Here is a 21,188-nt window from a genome sequence, read left to right on the forward strand (position 1 = left end):
TAATGCGATAATAGGGGTTTAAATTAAAAGAATTTTTGATTCATCAACCTAGGCTCAGTTGTTCTTATACTTGAAAGAGATATTAGCATAATTTAGGGATTTCTATGAATTAATGTGCTAAGTAAAGAAATTACAGGATTTAGATTGATAGCGACATGAAATCTAGGTGAATTTTTTCCTCGGTATTGTTTCACTTGTTGGTTGTTAATCGATTATTTTTCTGATTTTTTCTTTGTCATGTTCGTTAGTTAATTAAATTAGTTAATTTTAGTTTTCAATCAATCACTTGAATTATTTCATTAAATAATAAAAAGATGGTAATTACTAGTACTTTTAGTCTTTTTGGGAACGATATCTTTGCTCATCGTAGCTCTACTATTAATTGATAGGTGCACTTGCCTCAGTCAAATTTTTACTCAGTTTCGCAACGCATCAAGGGTGCTGAGATACATCAAAGGAACAACTGATTTTGGTGTTTCGTTTGCAATGGTGAACTCATTAAAACTTGTTGGGTATAGTGACAGTGATTGGGCTAGATCAGTAGATGATATGCAAAGTACCTCTGATTATTTCTTTTCACTTGGATCTGGTGTATTCTCTTGGAGCTCGAAGAAGCAATCAAAAGTTGCTCAATCTACAGCTAAGACAAAGTATGTAGCTGCAACTTCAGCAGTCAACCAAACAATTTGGTTGAGAAAACTTTTTTTTGACTTAAATCTTATACAGATTGAAGCAACCCAAACTTTGTGCGACAACTAGTCCGCCATAGCAATTGCAAAGAACTCAGTTTTCTATGGAAAGACAAAGCATTTCAAGATCAAGTATTATTTTGTGAGAGAATTCAAATAAAGCAAAGAAGTGACTCTGATTTATGGCAATACTAAAACTCAACTTCTAGACATTTTAACCAAACCACTTGGAAAGACAAGGTTTGAAAAGTTGAGAAATAAAATTGGTGTTTGCAACATGAAGGCCAATGAGGGGTGTTACGATATAACTATTCATACAATGTGCACACTTGGCAAACTCTCCAGGAATGGTGAACTAATCAAGATTGTTGAATAGAATGTGGTGAATAGACCAAATAGCGTACACAATTGTAAATCACTAGGCAGATAGTCTATTGGGCGAACTCGTTACTTTGGAGAACTAGTAGCATCTGGACTTGAAGAGGTTACGTGCAAGTTATGTCTTACAGGATTTAGTATTTATTAGCATAATATATTTGATAACTATTAGTATAAAAAAATTTATTTCTTTCCATATTTAGGAATTTTTTTTGTTATAAATACCCCTGTTACATTGTCCAAAAATAGAGCGAAATATATAAAACTTTAGCATACAATTTTATTGCTAAATTTCTCGTTTCTTCTCTATAATTCTTTCTTCCTTAGTATCGAAATTCCAACAAGGGGAGGCGCACCTGCACATAAACCAGAAACGATTTTTTTTAATAAAATATCACTTTTCATATTTTCTTTTATTGTTATTTGATTTTATGAATTAGTTTGATCTTGTTTTAGGCTAATTTTTTATCTAGTTTTCAAAATGGTGAGACTCATAATCATACCTAAAAACTTTTATTCTGGTATTTGTTATTTCTTCGGTTTAGGAGATAGATTTCGTCGTCTCACAAAGTTGCATTGGCACCAAGTTAAAAATAGCTTCGGTATTGAAAGGCATACAATTGGAAGTACCAAGTCGATCGTCTGCCATATTCGGTCTACCGAAGAACACATTGGCGTGTCTAATTAACTAGTTGGTTGGATCCGTCAAGGGAAATAACAGTCGGATCTAAACGTTAAGGTTTTTGTTTTGAGTTGGGCCCTTCTAGTTTACAGTGCTACTGAAATGCTAAATCGTGGACGCGTGTTTCATGGTTGTTCGTTTGGTAAAGGTTAGTTGTTGGGTGTTCCCACAATTAATTTGGTGATCTAAGGCATCCTCGATCACTATAACTGACTTATCGGTTGAAGGAGAAGACTTGTTATCAAGGATTGGTTTCAAACCGAAGCAAAAAATTGAGCCTGAAGCTAGAATCTCATCATCTCGATTTATTTAATTAAATTTGATTTCTTATTATTTTTACTGTTATTTTTATTTCAATTATCTTTATTATTTTTACTTTTACTATATTTGAATCCCCTTTTTGACAAGTGTTGAATCCACGAAAAAATATTCCTATGCCTAAACAGTAAATAAATAGCAGTATATGGAGTAGGGCCGATCCTACAGAGGTTGTGATATCTAAAATTGATGTTTAGTTCAACCAGGTTGCGCGTCTAGGCAGCTGGCATACCCACGACGAGTGACGGTATGTGCAAAAAAAAAGGAATTTAAATATGATAAAAGTAAAAAAAATAAAGATAATTGAAATTGAAATAACAGTAAAAATAAGTAGAAATGAAATTTAATTAAATAAATAGATATGATGAAATTATTGCTTCAAGCTTGATTTTTGCTCCGGTTTCGAACCGATCCTTGATAACAAATCTTCTCTTTCAACTGATAAGTTAGTTATAGTGATCGATGACGCATCAGGCCACCAAACCCTTCCATGTGTAAATTAATTGTGGGAACGCCCAACAAGTAACTCTTATCGAACAAACAACCATGAAACATGTGTCCAATATTTTGTTCTTCAATAGCCTTGCTAACTAGAAAGGCCCAACTCAAACTAACGACCTCAACTGCACAGGTCGTTTAGATCCGATTGATATTTCTCTTGACAGATCCAACCAACTACTTAATTCGACACGTCATTGTGTTCTTTAGTAGACTGAATATAACAGATGATTGACTCGGTACTTCCAATTATATGCCTATCAACACCAAGTTAACAAGCTCTTTTTGACTTAATACCAATACAACTTTATAAGACAACAGAATCTATCTCCTAAACCGGTCAAACAATAAATACTAAAAAAAAGATTTTTAGGTACGGTTTCGTGTCGCACGATTCTGAAAACCAGATAAAAAATTAGCCTAGGAATAACAATAAAAGAAAATATGAAAAAGGAAGATTTTATTAAAATAAAATAAAATAAAATAACAAATATGGTTTCTGGTTTATGCGCAGGTGCGCCTCCCCTTCCTTATAATCTCCTATAATAATAGTTATTATTATTATAAAAATAAAACCTAATTAAAATCTACTTCCCAGTCTAAAAGAGAGGCGATGCCCTCCCTCACTAAACCTAAACTATAATTATAATTATATTTACATTATCCCTTTTTCAATAATTTATTATCAAATCAATATTTTTGTTCTAAATTTCAATATTTTCATCTTAATATATAAAATTATTGAAATTTAAGATGAAATCGTTGATATATCATTAAACTAAATAATGTCCCTATTTCTTTCCATCATTTCCCTTATATATAATAATAAAATAAAACCTAAAAAGAAGAGTAATGGCTATGCGCCATCTCCCTCTTCCTTCTTAGGCTTCCTTTGGTTTGTCATTGCATACCAGTGAGGTGCAGTTGGGGGGAAAAAATGGTAGCAATTTCACGGTCACTGTTTGGTTCAAGATGCCAGTCCGGTGAGAAGCCATCTCCACCACGCTGGTCAGCCCCAAATCAACTAGAAATTTTTGGTCCAGTAAAAATTTAGCAACTTCAGTTATTTTTTCTTTTCCTCTTTTACCCATATATTATTTCTTTTGTTTCTTCTGTTTGATAACTTGTAAAAGCTTACGGCTTTTCTGATGTTTGGTTACCCTTCTTCTCCCCTTTCCCCTTCCCCTTCCCCTTCCCTTTCCCCTTCCCCTTGGGTTGAAATACAGTTTGGTCAAGGACCTCTTCCGGTTCCTCCTTCATCCAGGTAAGGCTCCTTCTCCTTCTTCCATTCTTCATTCCTTTTTCTTCTTCCGTTCATCATCTTCTCTTCTCAGCATATTCTGTTTTGTTTCCTCTCGTTCTCTCTTTCTCAGGCAAATCTACCATGAATTCTTCACTGGGTCTCAGGCAATAATTGAATACCAAGTTGATCTTACTAGATGGAAAGCTAACTAGAAAGCAGCCATGGATGGTATGTGAAGGTTTTTCTTTTTTTGGTTTAGATGTTTGTTATTGCAGTTTTAAGTAAAGGATTTCTTGTTTATGGTTTCTAAAGTTTTAAGGAGATAACTTTTGCTTGTGATTTTACTTTAAATGTGAAAGATTTTTCATTTTTGTTATATTCTGGACTATGGCTGAACATAGTTATTGTTTTGAAATTGAAATTAGTACCTAGCAATTTTTAAATGTTTAACATAAATTTTGTGTTCATGTCTCTGCAAAGATATATGAATTTTGCTTTTATCAATTCTAGTTATTGTTTAAAATTATGAATGACCAATACTCATTGACTGATTTTCTTTGTTACCTGCTGTATGGTTTCAGTTGATTCACAACCAACTATGGAGGAAACCATATTGGTTGGTGATGACCTAATGATGGGGCCACCATCTCCTGTCATCCCACAAGAAATCACATCTCATGTGCTTGAAGGTGTCGAGTTATGTGATGGGATCTTACGGAATTTATTTTTGTGTAAGTTCTATGTTTTTAACTTAACAATCTTTATGTAAAAGGCGGAGTATGTATAGCATTGATTGAATGATATTTATCTTCATTCTTTTTGGTGACATGATTGATTATTTGCTTAATTTTGCCAAATCATAGACCAAATACTTTCTCATGCATTCTGTGTACAGCCATACATTCTTTATGATTGTTGTATGCTGTAGGTCTACAGATTAATGATATCGAGTCTTTCTGTCAAGATGAGCTGGCATTATATAGACAATGTGCTGAAAACAGGGTAAGGTTTCTAATGGTTATTCCTGTTGCATGAATAAGTACATCGAATTAGCTTTCTTGAGTTTCTTAAAAAAAAACACAGGCTTTCTTGAGTTTGTTTGAAAATCTTAGTTTCAGGACAAAGTTTTATGTTGTATTTTAAAATGATATGCTGTATGTATGTTGATCTGCATTTTATTCTCTTGTGTTCTTTGTCTGGTGATGTTCAAATTGTTAGGGAGCTTGTTACAAATACTTTTTAAAATGTCAACAACATTCTATTTCAGCGTATACCTTTTTTTTTATTCTTGCTATGTCCGGTGTTTGGTATTGCAGCAGAGCTCGAGTCTTTAAAATGGAATATGCAAATGCACGATCGGAATGTAATGCAAATGATAAACGTGCTAAAATATTGGCTTTTGAAGTCATCGGTTTGGAAGAGAAGGTAACAAAGTTTTAATGGGTAAAGGTTTTCTTCCTTCTCCAATTTCATTCTATTCATTACGAACATATATCACTCTTGATAATAATGCTTTGAAAGATCGGTAAGTCGCCATGTTCAGATATGCATGGTTGTAATATATACCACGTGAAGGGTGTTTCTTGGACGTATAGTAGAGTCAAACGCTTTTAAGTGCCGCTTTAACTTAAGTGGCTCTCTAGTCCTTTTTATATTTGATTTAATCTCGTTATTTGCTTGTTTTATATGATATTATTAGCATTTGGAGTTTCTTACTTTATTCCATTGAATATATTTCAGATAAAGCGATTGACACTGAGTGAAATTACTTTTGTCTTCTCGCTAGATTAAAATGAAATTAATTTCCTTTCTGTACGCACTTCGATTAAGGTCAAATGAGCTAAAATTGGAGAGGCAATTGGAGAACTCACAGGCTGAAATTTCATCTTTCAAATATGTATTTTTTAGGTCTAATTATGAAATTTGTCCCTTTATTTTATAGCATCTGAGAAGTTAGTCCCTCTAATTTGTCAGAATGGTCATCATATTTTATGAACACTAAGAAATTAGTCCAATTGAGTAACACTGTTAAACCTTCTTTTAAACTGAGCTGTTCAGCAACTTATGTGCTAGGAATTAGTAAAAACCAGCAGTAGCGTATTTATGTTACAAAAAAATTGACCTATATTCAACTTAGGTTACTATTTAAGTTTTGAGTATAGTTTTGGCACAGCATGCAACATGTTAATTTTTCACCATGCATTTGGTGTAATTATATCTTATTTTCAGTCTTACTAACCTAGATTATTTTAACAGTTTGTATCATTGGTGCATCCATCAGTTAGTGTTGATTGTTCGATACTACATGGTTGCTATGAATCATTTGCAATGTATTACTTTGGAAGATACCTTGTTGCTTGCTTGGGTATGTTCATTTCAAAAACCTTGAACTTCAAATAAAGATTTTATTTCTTATCTCTGGATCAGCCTTGCACGATATTTCATTTAGTTTACAGTTTCTGTGGTGACATTGTCTTTGTTATTTGCTTTGTTTATGCCCTTGAATCTGAATTTTGGACAACCATATATTGTTTTCAATGTCATTGAATAGTCATTTCAACACTCTACTTTTTCATATCTTTACTTTTAAAAATATATAGGTTCTTCTGATGTCTAACATACCATAATCATAATTCCCCTTAATGCACTAAAAGGAATATGCACTACTTTGTTAGTAACCAAAGTACAGAATGTTGTTGAACTTTGGCCTGCAATGCAACAGAAACCAAGATCAAACCAAAGATGCGCATCAAATCCAAGTCGAACCGGATAAGCAAGACATTTTGTTTATTTTGTTCATTTGTAACTTGATTCAGATTGCAATGTAATTTATACTTAAAGTTAATAGGAGTAGTTGTTTATTTATGTTTGATGTTATAGCTAGTATGTCAGCTACATTTTGTTTGTAATTCTATCTAGGCTTTAGTCATGTATTAGTGGGAGTAGTTATACATTAGTTAACTGCCATATTTCATTGTAACATAAATGCTTCTTAAGTCAATGAAAAAGATCTGATTTTTGGAAATCAAATTCAGTTTTCTTCTTGTTCAAACTTCTTTGCATTCATTTTTCTTTTTCTCCTTAGTTTTCTGCTAAAAAAACCAACACATGTAATCCGGACTACTTATGTATATGGCATATTACTTATTCAAGTAATGAAGTTAATCTTTACATCATCCGGGTTACTTGCTTCTGTTTTCTTCCTCTACTGTCAAAACCCCAACAGATGTGATTTTCAACTCTTCCCTTTAGCATTGATGACCAGCTCAAGGCTCGACATTGCACGTTCTACATGGTGGCCATAGGCTATGTCAGTTACTAGCCAACGGTTGGTTTTAGTTTTAAAGTTATTTGGTGCTAGCAATGTCTTGCATTGAGTTACTGATGACAAACATTTGAAATAACATGCATTAAGACGCACAGACATTGAGAAAAAGGGTATTGTAAATATTTCATTAAAGAGATTTGAAAGAAGAATGAATAGTTTTGTACTTATGTCAAACTTATTTATACATACTTTTTTTCTCTTCATGTATTTGGCATTATAGATCTATTTGTCAGAATTCATAAATTGGTGCTTTCTCAGAAATATGTGAAGCAATGCCCTTAGAAATGTGCAGATGTTACTATTAGCTAGTAGCTGCACTTCCTCAGAGTCTTCTATTAGATGCATTCATACCAAAGTTCAGCAGTATAATAGTCTGATGCCATATATTTATTTATAAATAAATCATTGCAATATATGAAAAAAAATTTAAATATAAAAATTTATTAATATGTATATAAATTTATTAATATATGTAAAACAACTTTTTCGGAAAATATTTTCAAGAAATCTATCAAACAATGAAAAATATTTTATACTGATTCATCCAAACACTGAAAATATTTTCAAGAAATCATTTTCCGAAAAAGTAAATCATTTTCCAAAAAATATTTTCTTGGCAAACAAATAGACCCTTATTCTAGAGTTGCTTTATTATTTTATCTTTCAATAATGTTTTATTTTTCTAAAGGCTCAATAATTTCAATAATCTTTCAATAATGAATTGAGCCCTATAATTAAATATATGATTAATTTTGAAATATTAAATAAAATAAATTTTGAATTTTTATCTAGTTTTAATTCATTTTAATTATTTATTATTGAAAATAAATATAATTGTAATAATTTTTAATCATTTATTAATTTTGTAATTTTAAATAATTTTAAAACTTCTATTATATATCATTTTAATCTAATGTCCTTAAAAGTCATTTTCTATTTTCACCTCACTCACATACAATTGCGTTTGAATCCAAACACACACTCCACCATTGTTTCTAATCTCACTATTACAGTATCCAATCTCACCGCTACAGTAACTAATCTCACCGCCACCGTTGTTTTTAACCTCACCAGAGCTAAACACACCGCTCATCCAAACTAAGCTTTAGTCACGCACGTTAACACACATATATAATAAATATAATAATTTAAATTGATAAAATCCTAAAATAAAAGAAACAAACTTAAAAATGTCAAAAGTCTTAATAAAAAATAATAAATTAATTCTAAAATTCTCATTTTATGCATCAACTCGAGTTTGTGTCAAATTTTTTGTGCAATCCACATATTCGTCCGTTTCCTAATAAGTTGGATAATAATTATACCTACATAGAAAATGATTTATTAAGTGATAAATTAGGTAAAATTCATGTCCAAAATTAATTAAAATAAATAATAAAAACATGCTAATTAAGTGCGCATTATCACTAACTCTAAAGCATTGGCTTTCCAAAGCACTAGGTATCCATGAGAATGCATGAGTGTCCGTGAGCATATATCGATGTATTCGATAGTTCTCCAGAGTATTGGATGTCCGTGAGCATACATCGACGAATTAGTTAGTATCTTCTAAGCACTGGGTGTCCATGGGAACTAACACTAGCTCCAAATCCCTAGGGGTCTGTGAATGTATATCAATACAATGATCCACGTAACGACTACATGTAGGAAAAATTGTCATTGGATGTTCAATCTATGATAATTTGATATGTGAAATGAGTAGCTTATATTTGAATTGAATAATTGAATGCAAATGCAAATATAATGAATGATAGCCTGTGAAAGCTCATGTGAATTATGCATTGCGAGCTTGGAGGGCCAATGATGTTATAAAAACGAATAGATATATTGGATTGATGAAATGAGACATGAAAGTTGTTATGAATATGTCATATGCATTATAGAAATAAAATTGATATTGAAATAGTATGAAATATTGCATTTAAATATGATACTAGATATGGTGTAAAGCCTTGAAAGCATATAGAGATAATGGTATATGAGACTTAAACCGAATACGAAATTCTATAATAAAGCACTAAGTAGTGAACTTGAGACAAAGATGCTTGATATAGATATATTTATATATATAAGTTCATAATTAATTTATAGGCTTAATTTGAGTTTCTTTGTTCAACACGTGGATTTGTTTATTTTTATATTTCAAATTCAAATAAAGCAACACAAGTTTAAATTAATTTGAAATTCTTATTAATATAAATGAAATGGAGGAAAGGAAATTGAAAAAAAAAAATCAATCAAGTCTTACATAGATTCAAGGGGCTGATCAATTAATTATGTGCAGCTGAAATTGTATTGCCATCCAATACTATAGGAGAGGCATGAGCAGTCTTGGGCCATTCCACACCCATTTCTTGTTGGCATCTTAGACTTAAAAGAGGACAATCTTCAATCCTCAATTGTTTGAGGCGTTGCATGGATTTTGGCAGACTTGATAATTCTGGGCAATGCTTGATCTCAACTATTTCAAGTGATGTGAGATTGTGCCACTCCGCTAATGTTTTGAGGTTCTCGCAGTTTCTAACGGTTAGATTCTCTAAAGTGTTGGCAGATACCAGTAGCAGCCATTGGGGTAGAGCCTCCAGCTTTGGTAAATCTAAAATGGCCAATGATTGAAGGCTGAAACCATTATGAATGAGGTAATCTTGAATATCATCATCTGCTTCTTTCTCTTTGAAGCCCTGTGTCGTACTCAAATCAAGCTTTTCACAAGACCCAATAACTAGCCACTGTAATGTAGCTACATATTTCAAACCATGTGGCAGTGATACCAAGTTGTTGCATCCACTAAAAATCAATGTAAGAAGGGATGTGAGTTTTTGACTCCCTTCAAACAAAGATTCGAGATTTTCACACCTTCTAATAACTAAAACTCGGAAGAGATTTCAAGTGTCATAATCCATGACCACGCAGATCTCGTTGCTTTGTAGTTAGTGATAAAAATCTCAGATTGACCACGTGCCTCATATCCTTAGGCAACTCTTCAATTTGGTCACAACCATCAAAATCCAAAGTCTGCAGTTTTTGCAACTCACAAATGGAGTTGGGAAGTTTCTTGATGTTGGGACAGTTGGAAATGTTGAGTTTTCTTAAATGCTTCAAATTACCAATCCATTTGTGCAATACCTCGAAATTAGACTCGGAAAGATCAAGCATCCGCAAATGTTGGAACCTCTTCAAACATGTCTCAGTAAAGGATTTGCTGCATACTGGAAACTCAAGTGTACACAAATATCCTATTTTATTAAAGAACTTGGAAGCATTTTCGTCGGGAGAATCATCAGAGTAAACAAGGCACACATGCCGAATCCCTGGGACAATATTTTGCTCGAACGAGTATACTATACAACACTCATTCTTTGCCACGAATGATGCAAGATCGTGTAAAAGGTCATGCATTTTAAATGTACCAAAAATAGATATGTCATCATAATCTTGAAAAAAAGATCGTGAAAACAGGTCATTCAAATACCGCCTACCAATATTTTCCGGGCTTTCGTTTTTATTGGAGTATTCAAGAAGACCATGAGCCATCCAAAATGCGATCAACCGAACCTCGTAAAAAACAACATCCTTTGGAAACAGTGAGCAATAAGCAAAGCATTGCTTCAAGGGAGGAGATAGTTGATCATAACTTAGTTTAAGAACAGAAACTGTTTCATTATATCTTTCTCCATTAACTCCCAGGTCTCGCTATCTCTGACAAGTTTCCACTCTTGCTCTGAAGTTTTGGAGAAAAGCATACTCCCCAATGTCTTCACTACCAGAGGAACCCCTTTGCACTTCTTTACAATTCCTTCCCCGATATCAACAAGGTTTGGACGTTGTTTCTCTTCCCCTTTCTTGAAAGCAAATTTCAGAAACAAGGATAAAGATTTTTCGTAAGGAAGAGCTTCCAAATGGAGTGGGGTGCTTGTACCGGTGATCTTTGCAACTTGGCTACTCCTAGTGGTGACTACAATTTTGCTTCCGACAGCTCCTCCTGCAAACAACTGTTTCAGTTCCACCCATTTTCTACTATCCTCATTCCACACATCATCTAAAACAAGCAAATACTTTTTAGCATTCAAGCAGACTAGCAAGGCCTTTTGTAATTTCTCCAAATTCATGCTTCCAAGGTCTCCATCACCACCATTTCCAGCTTTAATGGCTTTTACTACTAATCGTTTCAGATCAAAATCATCGGAAACACACACCCACAGTTTCAACTCAAAGTGAGCATCCACAGCTTCATCATTGAAAACCAGTTCGGCAAGGGCCGTTTTCCGCATACCTCCTACTCCAACTATGGGAAGGACAGGTATCTCTTCCTCATCAGCTGGATCATCCTGCGACAACATCTTTACAATTCTTCATTTCTCTTCATCTCTGCCAATTGCTTCTGATTTCTGCACAAAGGAGTGGGTCTCCCTCTCCGAGCGCCGGTCGTGCCTTGGGCCATCATTGTCTCTCAACGAGATGAAAATTGTTTTTCAATGCAGGAATCTCATGAAATCTCTGATTGAGTTGTTTAATCTTATGGGCCATCTTACATCGAAAAGCAAGTGGCTTTGAGATTGAAAAGAAATAGCTTACCTTCTTTCCAATGGTCCTCTGTTTCAGAAGCTGCTTCTTCAATGCTTGAATTTCAAACTCATCCAATACATCTTCTGCATCGTAACAGGCATCCTTCAACTCTTGTAGCCAAACCCGGAGCTGATTATCATGAACCTGTTTTAGTTCAGCATCTAAAAGCACAGCTTTAATAGTAGTTAAAGTCTTGTGAAGCTTTTCAAGGTCCCTGTGAACATCCCAAGCTAGGCTGATTTCTTGATAGGCAATTTTGGTTAGTTTAGAGACTTTTTCAGCTATGTTAAAGGCTAAGTATTCAGCCATGACCGATAGGAAGGAGGGAATATGTCTAATTTCTGTGATGATGGGTTATGAATGGAATCAAGGAGGAAAGCAAAGTAAGAAAGTGAAGAGCAATTGTGAGAAATGTTGACAATCTTGATGCAAATAGTGGAGTTGGATCAACAAATGTCTATTTCGTATTTTGATTTCTTTTTAATATGATCCTGAGTAGACCTGTCCATGGGCCGGGCCGGGTTTGGGCCGGGCCCGGAAAAAATTTTCAACCCGACTCTTAGGCCCGGGCCCGAGAAAAAAAGAATAAGCCCGAGCCCGGCCCGCCCGATTTTTAATAAACACAAAAAAAATATTTTAAAAATAAAAAATAAAAATATTTTTAAAGTATTTTAAAATTAAAAAATAAAAATAAAAAATATATTTATTATATTCGGTAGGGCCGCCCAGAATAAAAAGTTGAGCCCGACCCATTTTTTAAACGGGCCTCGTTTTTTGCCCAAGCCCATATTTCGGGCCTATATTTTTACCCGAATCCTCTCATATTTCGGGCGGGCCGTCGAGTCGGGCCGCGCCCTTGACCCATGGATGTGTCTAATCTGAGTGTCTTATATATATTATTTATTTTGCAGAAAAACATGAAACCTTGTATTAATATATATTAGTTATTATCATATTTTAAACTAAAATCAACAAAAGTATTGTATACCTTGATAGTCTCACAGAAACCGAGGATAAATATTCTTTTCCACAAGACAATATGTAAAAGGTCTACCAAATTAATCTAAGAAAATGAGTTTGGAGACAAATGTGGTAACTCACCAATTTTGAATGGATCCATTCAGTATAAAAAATGTATCTTTCATTTTCCTTAATGAACCTTCCCTTTAATTTCATTATTTTTTGTGTGTGGGGGTGTGTGTCATATTCTTTTCTCAGTTAAATTTTGATTACTTCAGGGATATTTTAATATGATTAGAACTCTAATCTTAGCCTATTTAAAGGGGTTTTGTATCCTTGTTTTGATATGCCAATCAAAAAAAAAGTTTTTCTTTGGAGGCAACAAGATGTAGCCACATATGAGTTTTCGTAAAAGTTTCGTGATAATTATGGAGACTATTTTATACCTTTTTTTAGTGTCTTATGAGATTTAGGGTTTTGTTTTTCAGTTTACTCTTTCGGATTTTGAGCTTTGCATTTGGAGTTTTGGGTAATATACGTTTAGTACATTTAGGTTTATTTTCTCCATATTATACTCTTGTTTGTTTTCTCATTTAGTGAAAAGTCGAAACCTCTTTCGCCTGTGGTTTTTCTCTCTTTGAGGGTTTTTCACGTAAAATATGTGTGTTCATTCTTCTCTACTTTTACTTGTTTGTTGTTTATATGGGTCAATTCCCAATAAATTGGTATCAAAGCTAGGTTCAGCTTTTGCAGATCGACTCATTCGGTGACACAACAATAATTTTGGATATCGAAAAGTTCAACAGATCACAAATTAAAGTTTCTGGCAGTTCCGAATAATTACGGAGGTAACTGATGTGACCAAGGACAAGGGTGATGATTCGTTGTTCTCCACATATAATTTGGTTGAAGGTGGAGTCGTGTCAGATGTCAGGCATGTGTCTGATTTAGAGAAGAATCTCATCTCCTTTTCGTCTTTAGGACTCCAATAGTTCGCATAATGTTTTGAGGTAAGGTTGGTCACAAAGGGTTACAGTCAGGTGGAGAGAGTTAATGTTTTTCCTCCTGTCCGGGACTTACTGGCTTGTGTTACATTATACAACTTTGATTTGAAGACTATAAGTCTTTTAGTTTCCAAGTTCGAGCAGAGTTTAGACTTGGTTGACATTCTCCAAAATTTGAGTTAGGCCTGTGACGGGGTATGAAAAACGAGGCATGATAAATACGAGTCAAGGTGGAGATTTGTGGGTGTGCCTTGTATTCTTCTCCCAGTTAAACTTTGATTACTCTAAGGATATTTTAATATGATTAGAACTCTAATGTTAGCCTATTTAAAGGGGCCTTATATCCCTGTTTTGATATGTCAATCACAAAAAATGCTTTTCTTTGGGGGCAACAAGATGTAGTCATTTATGAGTTTTGGTGAGAGTTTCGTGGTAATTATGAAGAGTATTTTATACCCTTTTTTTGTGAATGCCTTATGAGATTTAGGATTTTGTTTACCGATTTTCTCTTTGGGATTTTGAGCTTTGTATTCGGGGTTTTGGGTAATGTACGTTTAGTACATTTAGGTTTATTTTCATCTTATACTCTTTTTTGTTTGCTCATTTAGTGAAAAGTCGAAACCTCTTTCGCCTGTGGTTTTTCCTTCCTTAAGGGTTTTCCACATAAAATTTGTGTTCATTCTTCTCTATTTTTATTTGTTCATTATTTATACAGGTCAACCCCCAACACTTTGGAGTAACAACACCTTGTGCTAATTCATGAGTAGTCTATTTCTAGATTAGGCCAAAGTTAAATAATAAAGGAAAGTGCTTAATTATTCAGTTGGTTTTTATTTTAGTTATTTAATTATTATTTTTATATAGTTACTTAATTTTTTGAAATTAAATATGTTAGTCACTCTTATCATTAATTTAATAATAAAAGTTTAAAATGAGTTTTTTGTTGGACTAACAAATTAAACATTAAAATGGTTGGGTTAACGACATCAACTCTAACGGTCTTACTCTTTGCTATAGAGATATTACCAATTTCATGTTCTCATGTCTTTATCATTTCTAACTCAAACATTGGAGAGAAATTGCATGTCAAGATCGTGGTACTTGATATTTTCAAACTCTTCAATTGAATGAATGAAAGAACAAAGTGAAAGATACTGTTGAAAGTATTTTGGGTACAAAAATCTTAAATATATTTTTATATTTACATTTTTTATTTTTTATTTTTGTATAATTTATATTTACTTTTTTAAATTTTTAGGACTTTTAAATTTTTTTTATAATTAGGACTAAAATGACAAATCTTATTAACACTGAGGGTTAATTTTGTTTACTTTTTAAGATTTAAGATTAAATTGATAGAATATGTAAACACTGGAAGGTTAAATTTGTTATTAGGTCAATAAAACAAAGCCTACATTAGACTTTCGTTAGACAACTAATGAAAGAGTGACTAAAATAACCCCTCCAATCACAAACATGTTTGTCATATGGCATGCTTTTGTCTGCTAAATAGCACGATTTGGTTAGGTCTCTCTAGGATTGTTTTTTTTCTAGGGTTTCACATTATTTTCTTGTGTTTTGTTCGTCTTTTCTCTGTTGTGTTTATTGGTTGGCTATATTAAGTGGTTTAAATGGAAAATGAAATGGCGGGTTTGCACATTGGGGAGGAGGAAAATGAGGTTTTACGGGTTGAGGGGGTTTTGGAGGACCAAAGAAGTTTGTCTAATCTTTGTTTGGTAGGTTATTTTGTTACAACAAGTGTTGTGCATTTTTCGGCCATGTGTAACACTTTACCGAATTTTTGGCATCCGTTGTAGGGTATTCAGATCTCAAATCTAGGGGAGAAAGTTTTCTGTTTCACTTTTTCCACCGGGTTCACATTAAGAGAGTTATGAAGGGAGCAACTTTTAACAATCACTTGTTGGTGTTTCATTGTTCGAAAGAGAATGAAGACCCACTGAATATGGCATTGATTTATACATACTTCTTGGTTCAGATCCTTGGTTTTTTGCCAGGTTTCTTTTCTAAGCGTGTTGCTAGACAATTGGAGAATTTTATTCACTTTTTTGAATAGTGACTCAAAAAATGCCAGTGAAGGCTTTACTCAATTCTTGTAGGTTAGGATGTGGTTGGATATTAGATTTTTATTGAAACACAAGAAGAAGATCCAAGTTTCCTCTCAAAATCACATATATGTGAGGTTTAAATATGAGAAACTCACGTTTTTCTATTTTCTGTGTGGTTGTTTGGGCCATGATGATAGTTTCTGCCCAATTAGACATAGAAGGGAGGTGGATGATTCAAGAATGGGTTGGGATATTTTGTTACAATATTATAATGATTGTAATTGTAATTTTTCGGTCAAACATTATTATAATTATGATAATTATAATTATTATATTCGTTTAATTATTATAATGAATTTTGATTCATATTAAAATATCAATTATTTTCGAATTAGGAAATATAGGGTTTTTAAGAAAAACTAATATACCTGAAGTAAAATAGAGCTCAGGTCTAGCAGTTGTTATATAGTGAATTCTCTCTGAAAAGTTTAAAAGAGTTCTTGCCGGTTGTTGTCATATCGGATGGATTATGTAGAGGCCGAAACTTTTCGTAGCGGCGTGGAATCAACATACAATTGTGTAATCAGTTTCACAACAGTTATCCTTGTTTTTCCAGATGATTAAAGGTAATCGTTCATACCTTTCTCACCCCAATTCGTTCCTCGCACATGGATCCTTGAATGTGATCGCCGGATTTTATTTTTCTGCTGCGCAGTGTGGTGTACCGGTGTTCTAATAGGGAAGTATTCCCCAACGGTTATCGTTGTTGTGTTCGGGACTAAAAATTTGGGCAGCTAGGTTGAAATTACAAAAGGGGGCACTTTAGAATGCTGCGAGATCGATTGATTACTCTCAATGAGGGGGATAGAGATGAAGAGAATATCTTTGATCTATTAGGAACGAAGTTGGAAATGAATCTTGAAATTGATAAGGAGGAGCTATACTGGGAATAGCGAGCTCATGCAAATTGGCTAAAGTTGAGAGACCATAATACGGGGTCTTTTTATCGATTTGTGTTACAAAGAAGGGAACAAAACAGAGTCAAGGATTTAATGGGTAGAGGTGGACAATTTGTTACAGTCGGAGATAGTTTGTTCGACATTGCGAATGATTATTTCATGCAATTATTTACTTCGTGAGGTAGAGGAAATTCTGATCATATTTTAAAGGGGGTGGAGCATTGCATTACTAAGGAAATGAATTTGAGATTAAATGCTATGTATGAGAGGAAGGAAGTTCTTACTACATTGAAAGCTATGGCGCCAAAAAAAGCGGAGGGACCAAATGGTCTTCCTGGTCTATTTTATCAGAATTACTAGCATATAGTGGGACGGGAGGTTGGTGATTATTACCTTGAGGTGCTAAATGATGGTAAGTCCCTAGCTGACATAAATAAAACAAATATTGTTCTTATTCCAAAAACAAGTGACCCTATGTGTATGCAATAATTTTGACCCATCAATTTATGCTTTATTTTGTATAAGATTATTTTGAAAACTGTGGTGAATAGGTTCCAAACGATGTTGCATTTGTGTGTAGATGAAGCACAAAGCACTTTTATCCCAGGTAGGTTAATAACGGATAATATTCTCCTTGCTTACGAAATTCTCAATGCATAATAACGTAAAATTTAGGGTAAAAGAGATCATTTTGCTCTTAAACTGGATATAAATAAGGCGTATTATAGAATGGAGTGGGGGATTTTTAGTGAAAATGATGTTGCAGATGGGTTTCTTGAGAATTTGGGTCGATTTTATAGTACATTGTATTAGTACTGTTTCTTATTCTATGACCCTGAATGGTGAAATAGGAAGAGTGTTTTCTCCTAGTAGGGGTCTTAGGTAGGGAGACCCGTTTAGTCCTTATTTGTTTCTGATTTGTAGTGAGGGTTTTCCCTTATGCATATAGCTCATCGAGAGAAGGTGGTAAAAGGGGCTAAGATTTGTCGGAGAGGTCCAGAAATATCCCATTTATTGTTTGCTAATGACTATATCCTATTTGGGAAGGCAACGGTGAATGGTGCAATGATTTTGAAGCAAATTTTGGCCAAATATAAGAATTCATCGGGTCAATATGTTAATTTTGGAAAATTAATTGTCTACTTTAGCGCTAATGTGGAAGCACAGAACATGGAGGATATAGTTGCATGCTTAGGGGTCCATTCTTCTTCTGGTCTAGAGCGATATTTGGGTTTACCCAACATGGTGGGTTGAAATAAAAAATGGGCTCTTCAGGTTTTGAAGGACTAGTTGAGAAGTCGTATTAAGAGTTGGTGTGTTAGACCTTTATCCTAGGGGGCAAGCAAGTTTTTATTAAAAGTGTGTTGCAAGCTATTCCTACATTTTTTATGTCATGTTTCTTATTATCAACATCATTTTGCTTGGAGTTAGAATGGATTATTAGTCGATTTTTGTGGTAGAAACATGGGGAAAGAAAGGTATCCGTTGTTGCTGAGTGGGTCAAGATGTGTCAGCTTAAAGAGGATGGGGGCCAGGCTTTCGTAATATGGAAAATTTTCATATTGCCTTACTTGTGAAGCAGGGATGGCGATTAACTAAGTTTTCATATTCCCTTTTAACGAGGTCACTCAAAGCAAAATATTCTCCGTCAACTGATTTTTTGAATGCTAATCTTGGTGCTTACCCATCATATACCTAGAAGAGCATATGGGCTACGCGAGATTTGCTTATTTCAAGCTCAGGCTGGCATGTGGGGTCAGGAGCAAATATTAGGATTTAAGAGGATGTGTGGGTCTCTAGCTTGCTAGAAAGAAGAATACAAATTCCAAAAGGGAATTCGTCAGTGAGGCTAGTATTTGATTTGATTTGATTACTCACCAAACAAGGCAGTGAAATGAGCAGGAACTTACCACACATTTGACTAAAGAGGTTGTGAAGAGGGTAAGATGTATTCTTATTACTAGTAATCTGTAAGAGGATATGGTGGTTTGGGATGATGAGCCGTCAAAAAAATTTTCAGTGTGGAGCGGTTATAAGATCCTTCTTCAAGATGATATCTGACATGAGGTTTCAGGTATTCATGACAATTATAGAACTTTCTACAAGAAACTCTGGCAAATCAATTTACAAGAGAATATAAGAATTACAATATGGCACATTTTTAAAAATTACATCCCTAGGTATTATAACTTGTACAATAAGAGGTTGCAGAGTTCAACTATGTGTCCAAAATTTTTAGGTGGAATAGAGACTGCTGAGCATTACTTTAAGGATTGTTCTTCTGTAGAGGAAATATGGAGAAGGTTAGATTTGATATGGCCTGGGAATATAGCTAATGCATCTTTACAAGAATGGCTTACTCATATTTTTTCCATGGTTCCGATTACTAAACGCAGAACTGTGGTTTGTACCCTCTAGTTTATTTGGTCTGCGAGGAATTGGTTGATTCATGACAAAGTGGTCCTTCTAGCACAAGATGTATTACAAAGGGTTGAGACCTATACGAACGAAATTGACGTAGTTTAGAGTAAGTTACCTGTTTGAAGGATTGAGTACGAGAGGAGGAGGCCCCTAGAGGTCCATTTTTCTCAAAATCAACTTTGACGTCACTTTCAATGGAAAAAAAAGAGTTCCTGTACAGAGATTGTTATTAGAGATGGGTGGTGTCAGGTGGTGAGTTCAAAAGCAATTATTAATTGTCACATACTTACTGGGTTTGCAACGGAGGCCCTTGCTTGTCTTCAGGCAGTGAGTTTGGGGATTGATTTAGGGTTTCGAGTGGTGATTCTAAAAGGTGATGCTTTATTGGTGATTAAAAAAACGAGATCCTGCAGCAATGATGGTTCAGTCATAAGAGCCTATATATACAATTCTAAGATTAAAGCAAAGATGTTCAGTAGGTGTTTATTTAGACATATTACCAGAGATGCAAATATAGTTACTCATATTATAACTAAAGAGGGATTGAGGAGGGGTGGGAGTACTTACCTAGAGGGGACTGTACTGGATTTTACGAGGGCCGTGGTGGAGAAGGACTTGTACGATAAAAAATAAAGAGATGGGGGAAGAAATTGTGGGTGTTGCCTCTAAAAGCTTCGATTAGTGGTTGAGTCGAGTTTCTCGGGTGGGTTCTTGGAGGATCTAGAAGGTGGGAAGGGGTAGGGAACGGATTTAGGCGTCGATTGAAGGATGGGTGTTTTAGAGGTAGGGGTAATCGAGGTGGGGGCATGGGAGTAGGGGCTGAGGCTAAGTGGGATGGTCAGTGATAGGTGGTTTTCTTGGGGAAATATGTGCTGCTGGGTTTGAGATTCAGATGTTTTTCAGGGAGGCTTGATTAGGGATAATGAGAGGTTCACGGCGTGAGGTTTTTTCACAAGAGATAAAAGCCATTTGAGTTTCCATACTCTGCTGAAATGGACTTCAAATTCAGAAAGAAAAGGTGGGTTTTAGGAATTGAAAATGTCTTAGCTTACTTCATTTAATGGATGTCAGCTTATAAATGGGTTATTTTTGTTTTATTTGTTTTGTTTCTTATTGTTGCTTTTGTTGGTCGGTTGTTTTACTTTAGCGGTATTTTACTGTTTTAATATAAATAAAATAAGCCAGTTTCCCTTAAAAAAAGTGACTAAAAGATTAATAAATTTTTAATAAGAAATATTAATAATTGAGTCACCAAAATAAAACTAACTAAATAATCAAATCACTATTCTTATACTTCATCCTAAATAAAATAATTTAATTTGTGTTTGGAAATTAAATTTTAAAAATCTATAAAACTATATTGTTTTAATATTAATATTTGATGAATAGGTTGTTTGTGTGCCAAGGAGTTTTCCCTCTTTGATTCGGTTCCTCTTGTTCCCCACAACTTGAATCTCAATCCTACTTCATTGCCTTACCATGGGTAAAGTACATGGTTAGCGACTGAACTTTTTAAATTGTTTCTATTTTAGTCATTCAATTATGAAAAATTTCAATTTAAGCACTAAAGTATCAAAATTTTATTTTAGTCAATGTGCCATCCAAACTGAAACAGATGGATGACATGGAGGTTTAAAATATTTTCTTAATGCTACCAAATTTCCACCAAATCATCTATTTTCTTATTTATAAGTTTTTTTTTGTTAATAAAAGATTTCGAGGAAAAACTTTCTCCTATTCTTCTTTCAAACCCATGTTTTTAAACCTTAGCCACCCACTGTCATCACCATTGGTGATGGCACCATCATGATCTTTTTTTCTTATCTCTTACTTTTTTCAGTCAAATATCTACAAACACCTCTACTTATCAAAAACCATCTCTCGCACCATCTTCTTCATCACTTTCATCGGCGATAACCACCATTAAATAAGACTTTCTCTCATTCGTCACTTTCTCTGCACTCCCACTTCACTATTGGGATTGTCAAGTCAAATTTTCAACCCTTCGAACCAACTCTACCTGAGAAAGATTTCAAGAGGCTTTTCTTACTTTCT

At 34.1% G+C, this 21,188-nt stretch overlaps 2 protein-coding genes and 1 long non-coding RNA gene across 10 annotated transcripts; 1 reads left to right on the forward strand and 2 right to left on the reverse strand.

Moving 5' to 3' along the window:
• The first annotated feature begins 3,651 nt into the window (after window positions 1–3,651).
• Window positions 3,652–4,580, forward strand: LOC105787965 (uncharacterized). The gene is made up of 3 exons (XR_008190747.1): window positions 3,652–3,829; window positions 3,939–4,036; window positions 4,390–4,580. It is a non-coding gene; the product is annotated as an uncharacterized LOC105787965 (long non-coding RNA).
• A 4,744-nt stretch (window positions 4,581–9,324) lies between these two features.
• LOC105787964 (putative disease resistance protein RGA4) lies at window positions 9,325–20,186 on the reverse strand. 8 transcript variants are annotated; one of them, XM_052625648.1, is made up of 4 exons: window positions 19,701–20,177; window positions 19,424–19,540; window positions 19,249–19,345; window positions 9,325–11,852 (listed from the first exon to the last, which is right to left on the reverse strand). In XM_052625648.1, the coding sequence occupies exon 4, from the start codon at window positions 11,495–11,497 to the stop codon at window positions 10,793–10,795; it is 705 nt and encodes a 234-aa protein (XP_052481608.1). In that variant the 5' UTR covers window positions 11,498–11,852; window positions 19,249–19,345; window positions 19,424–19,540; window positions 19,701–20,177; the 3' UTR covers window positions 9,325–10,792. The 8 variants fall into 8 exon arrangements, 6 of the variants coding, with proteins under 6 accessions (XP_052481608.1, XP_052481609.1, XP_052481617.1 ...); XM_052625649.1 differs by having other exon boundaries at window positions 9,325–11,867; XM_052625657.1 differs by having other exon boundaries at window positions 9,325–11,884.
• On the reverse strand, window positions 9,428–10,556 carry LOC128033787 (putative disease resistance protein RGA1). Its single transcript, XM_052621895.1, has 2 exons — window positions 10,120–10,556; window positions 9,428–9,944 (listed from the first exon to the last, which is right to left on the reverse strand). The coding sequence occupies exons 1-2, from the start codon at window positions 10,554–10,556 to the stop codon at window positions 9,428–9,430; spliced, it is 954 nt and encodes a 317-aa protein (XP_052477855.1).
• Window positions 20,187–21,188: the final 1,002 nt, after the last annotated feature.

This window comes from Gossypium raimondii, chromosome 2 (genome assembly GCF_025698545.1).
Source record: "Gossypium raimondii isolate GPD5lz chromosome 2, ASM2569854v1, whole genome shotgun sequence".
NCBI lineage: Eukaryota > Viridiplantae > Streptophyta > Magnoliopsida > Malvales > Malvaceae > Gossypium > Gossypium raimondii.

Excerpts from the sequence above, each read along its gene's own strand:
- LOC128033787 (XM_052621895.1), bottom strand. The coding sequence starts at position 10,556 with ATGCATGACCTTTTACACGATCTTGCATCATTCGTGGCAAAGAATGAG. Across the intron at positions 9,945-10,119 it reads GAGTTGCCTAAGGATATGAG|TGGATGCAACAACTTGGTAT; the intron begins GCACGTGGTCAA and ends ATTGATTTTTAG.
- LOC105787964 (XM_052625648.1), bottom strand. The coding sequence starts at position 11,497 with ATGTTGTCGCAGGATGATCCAGCTGATGAGGAAGAGATACCTGTCCTT.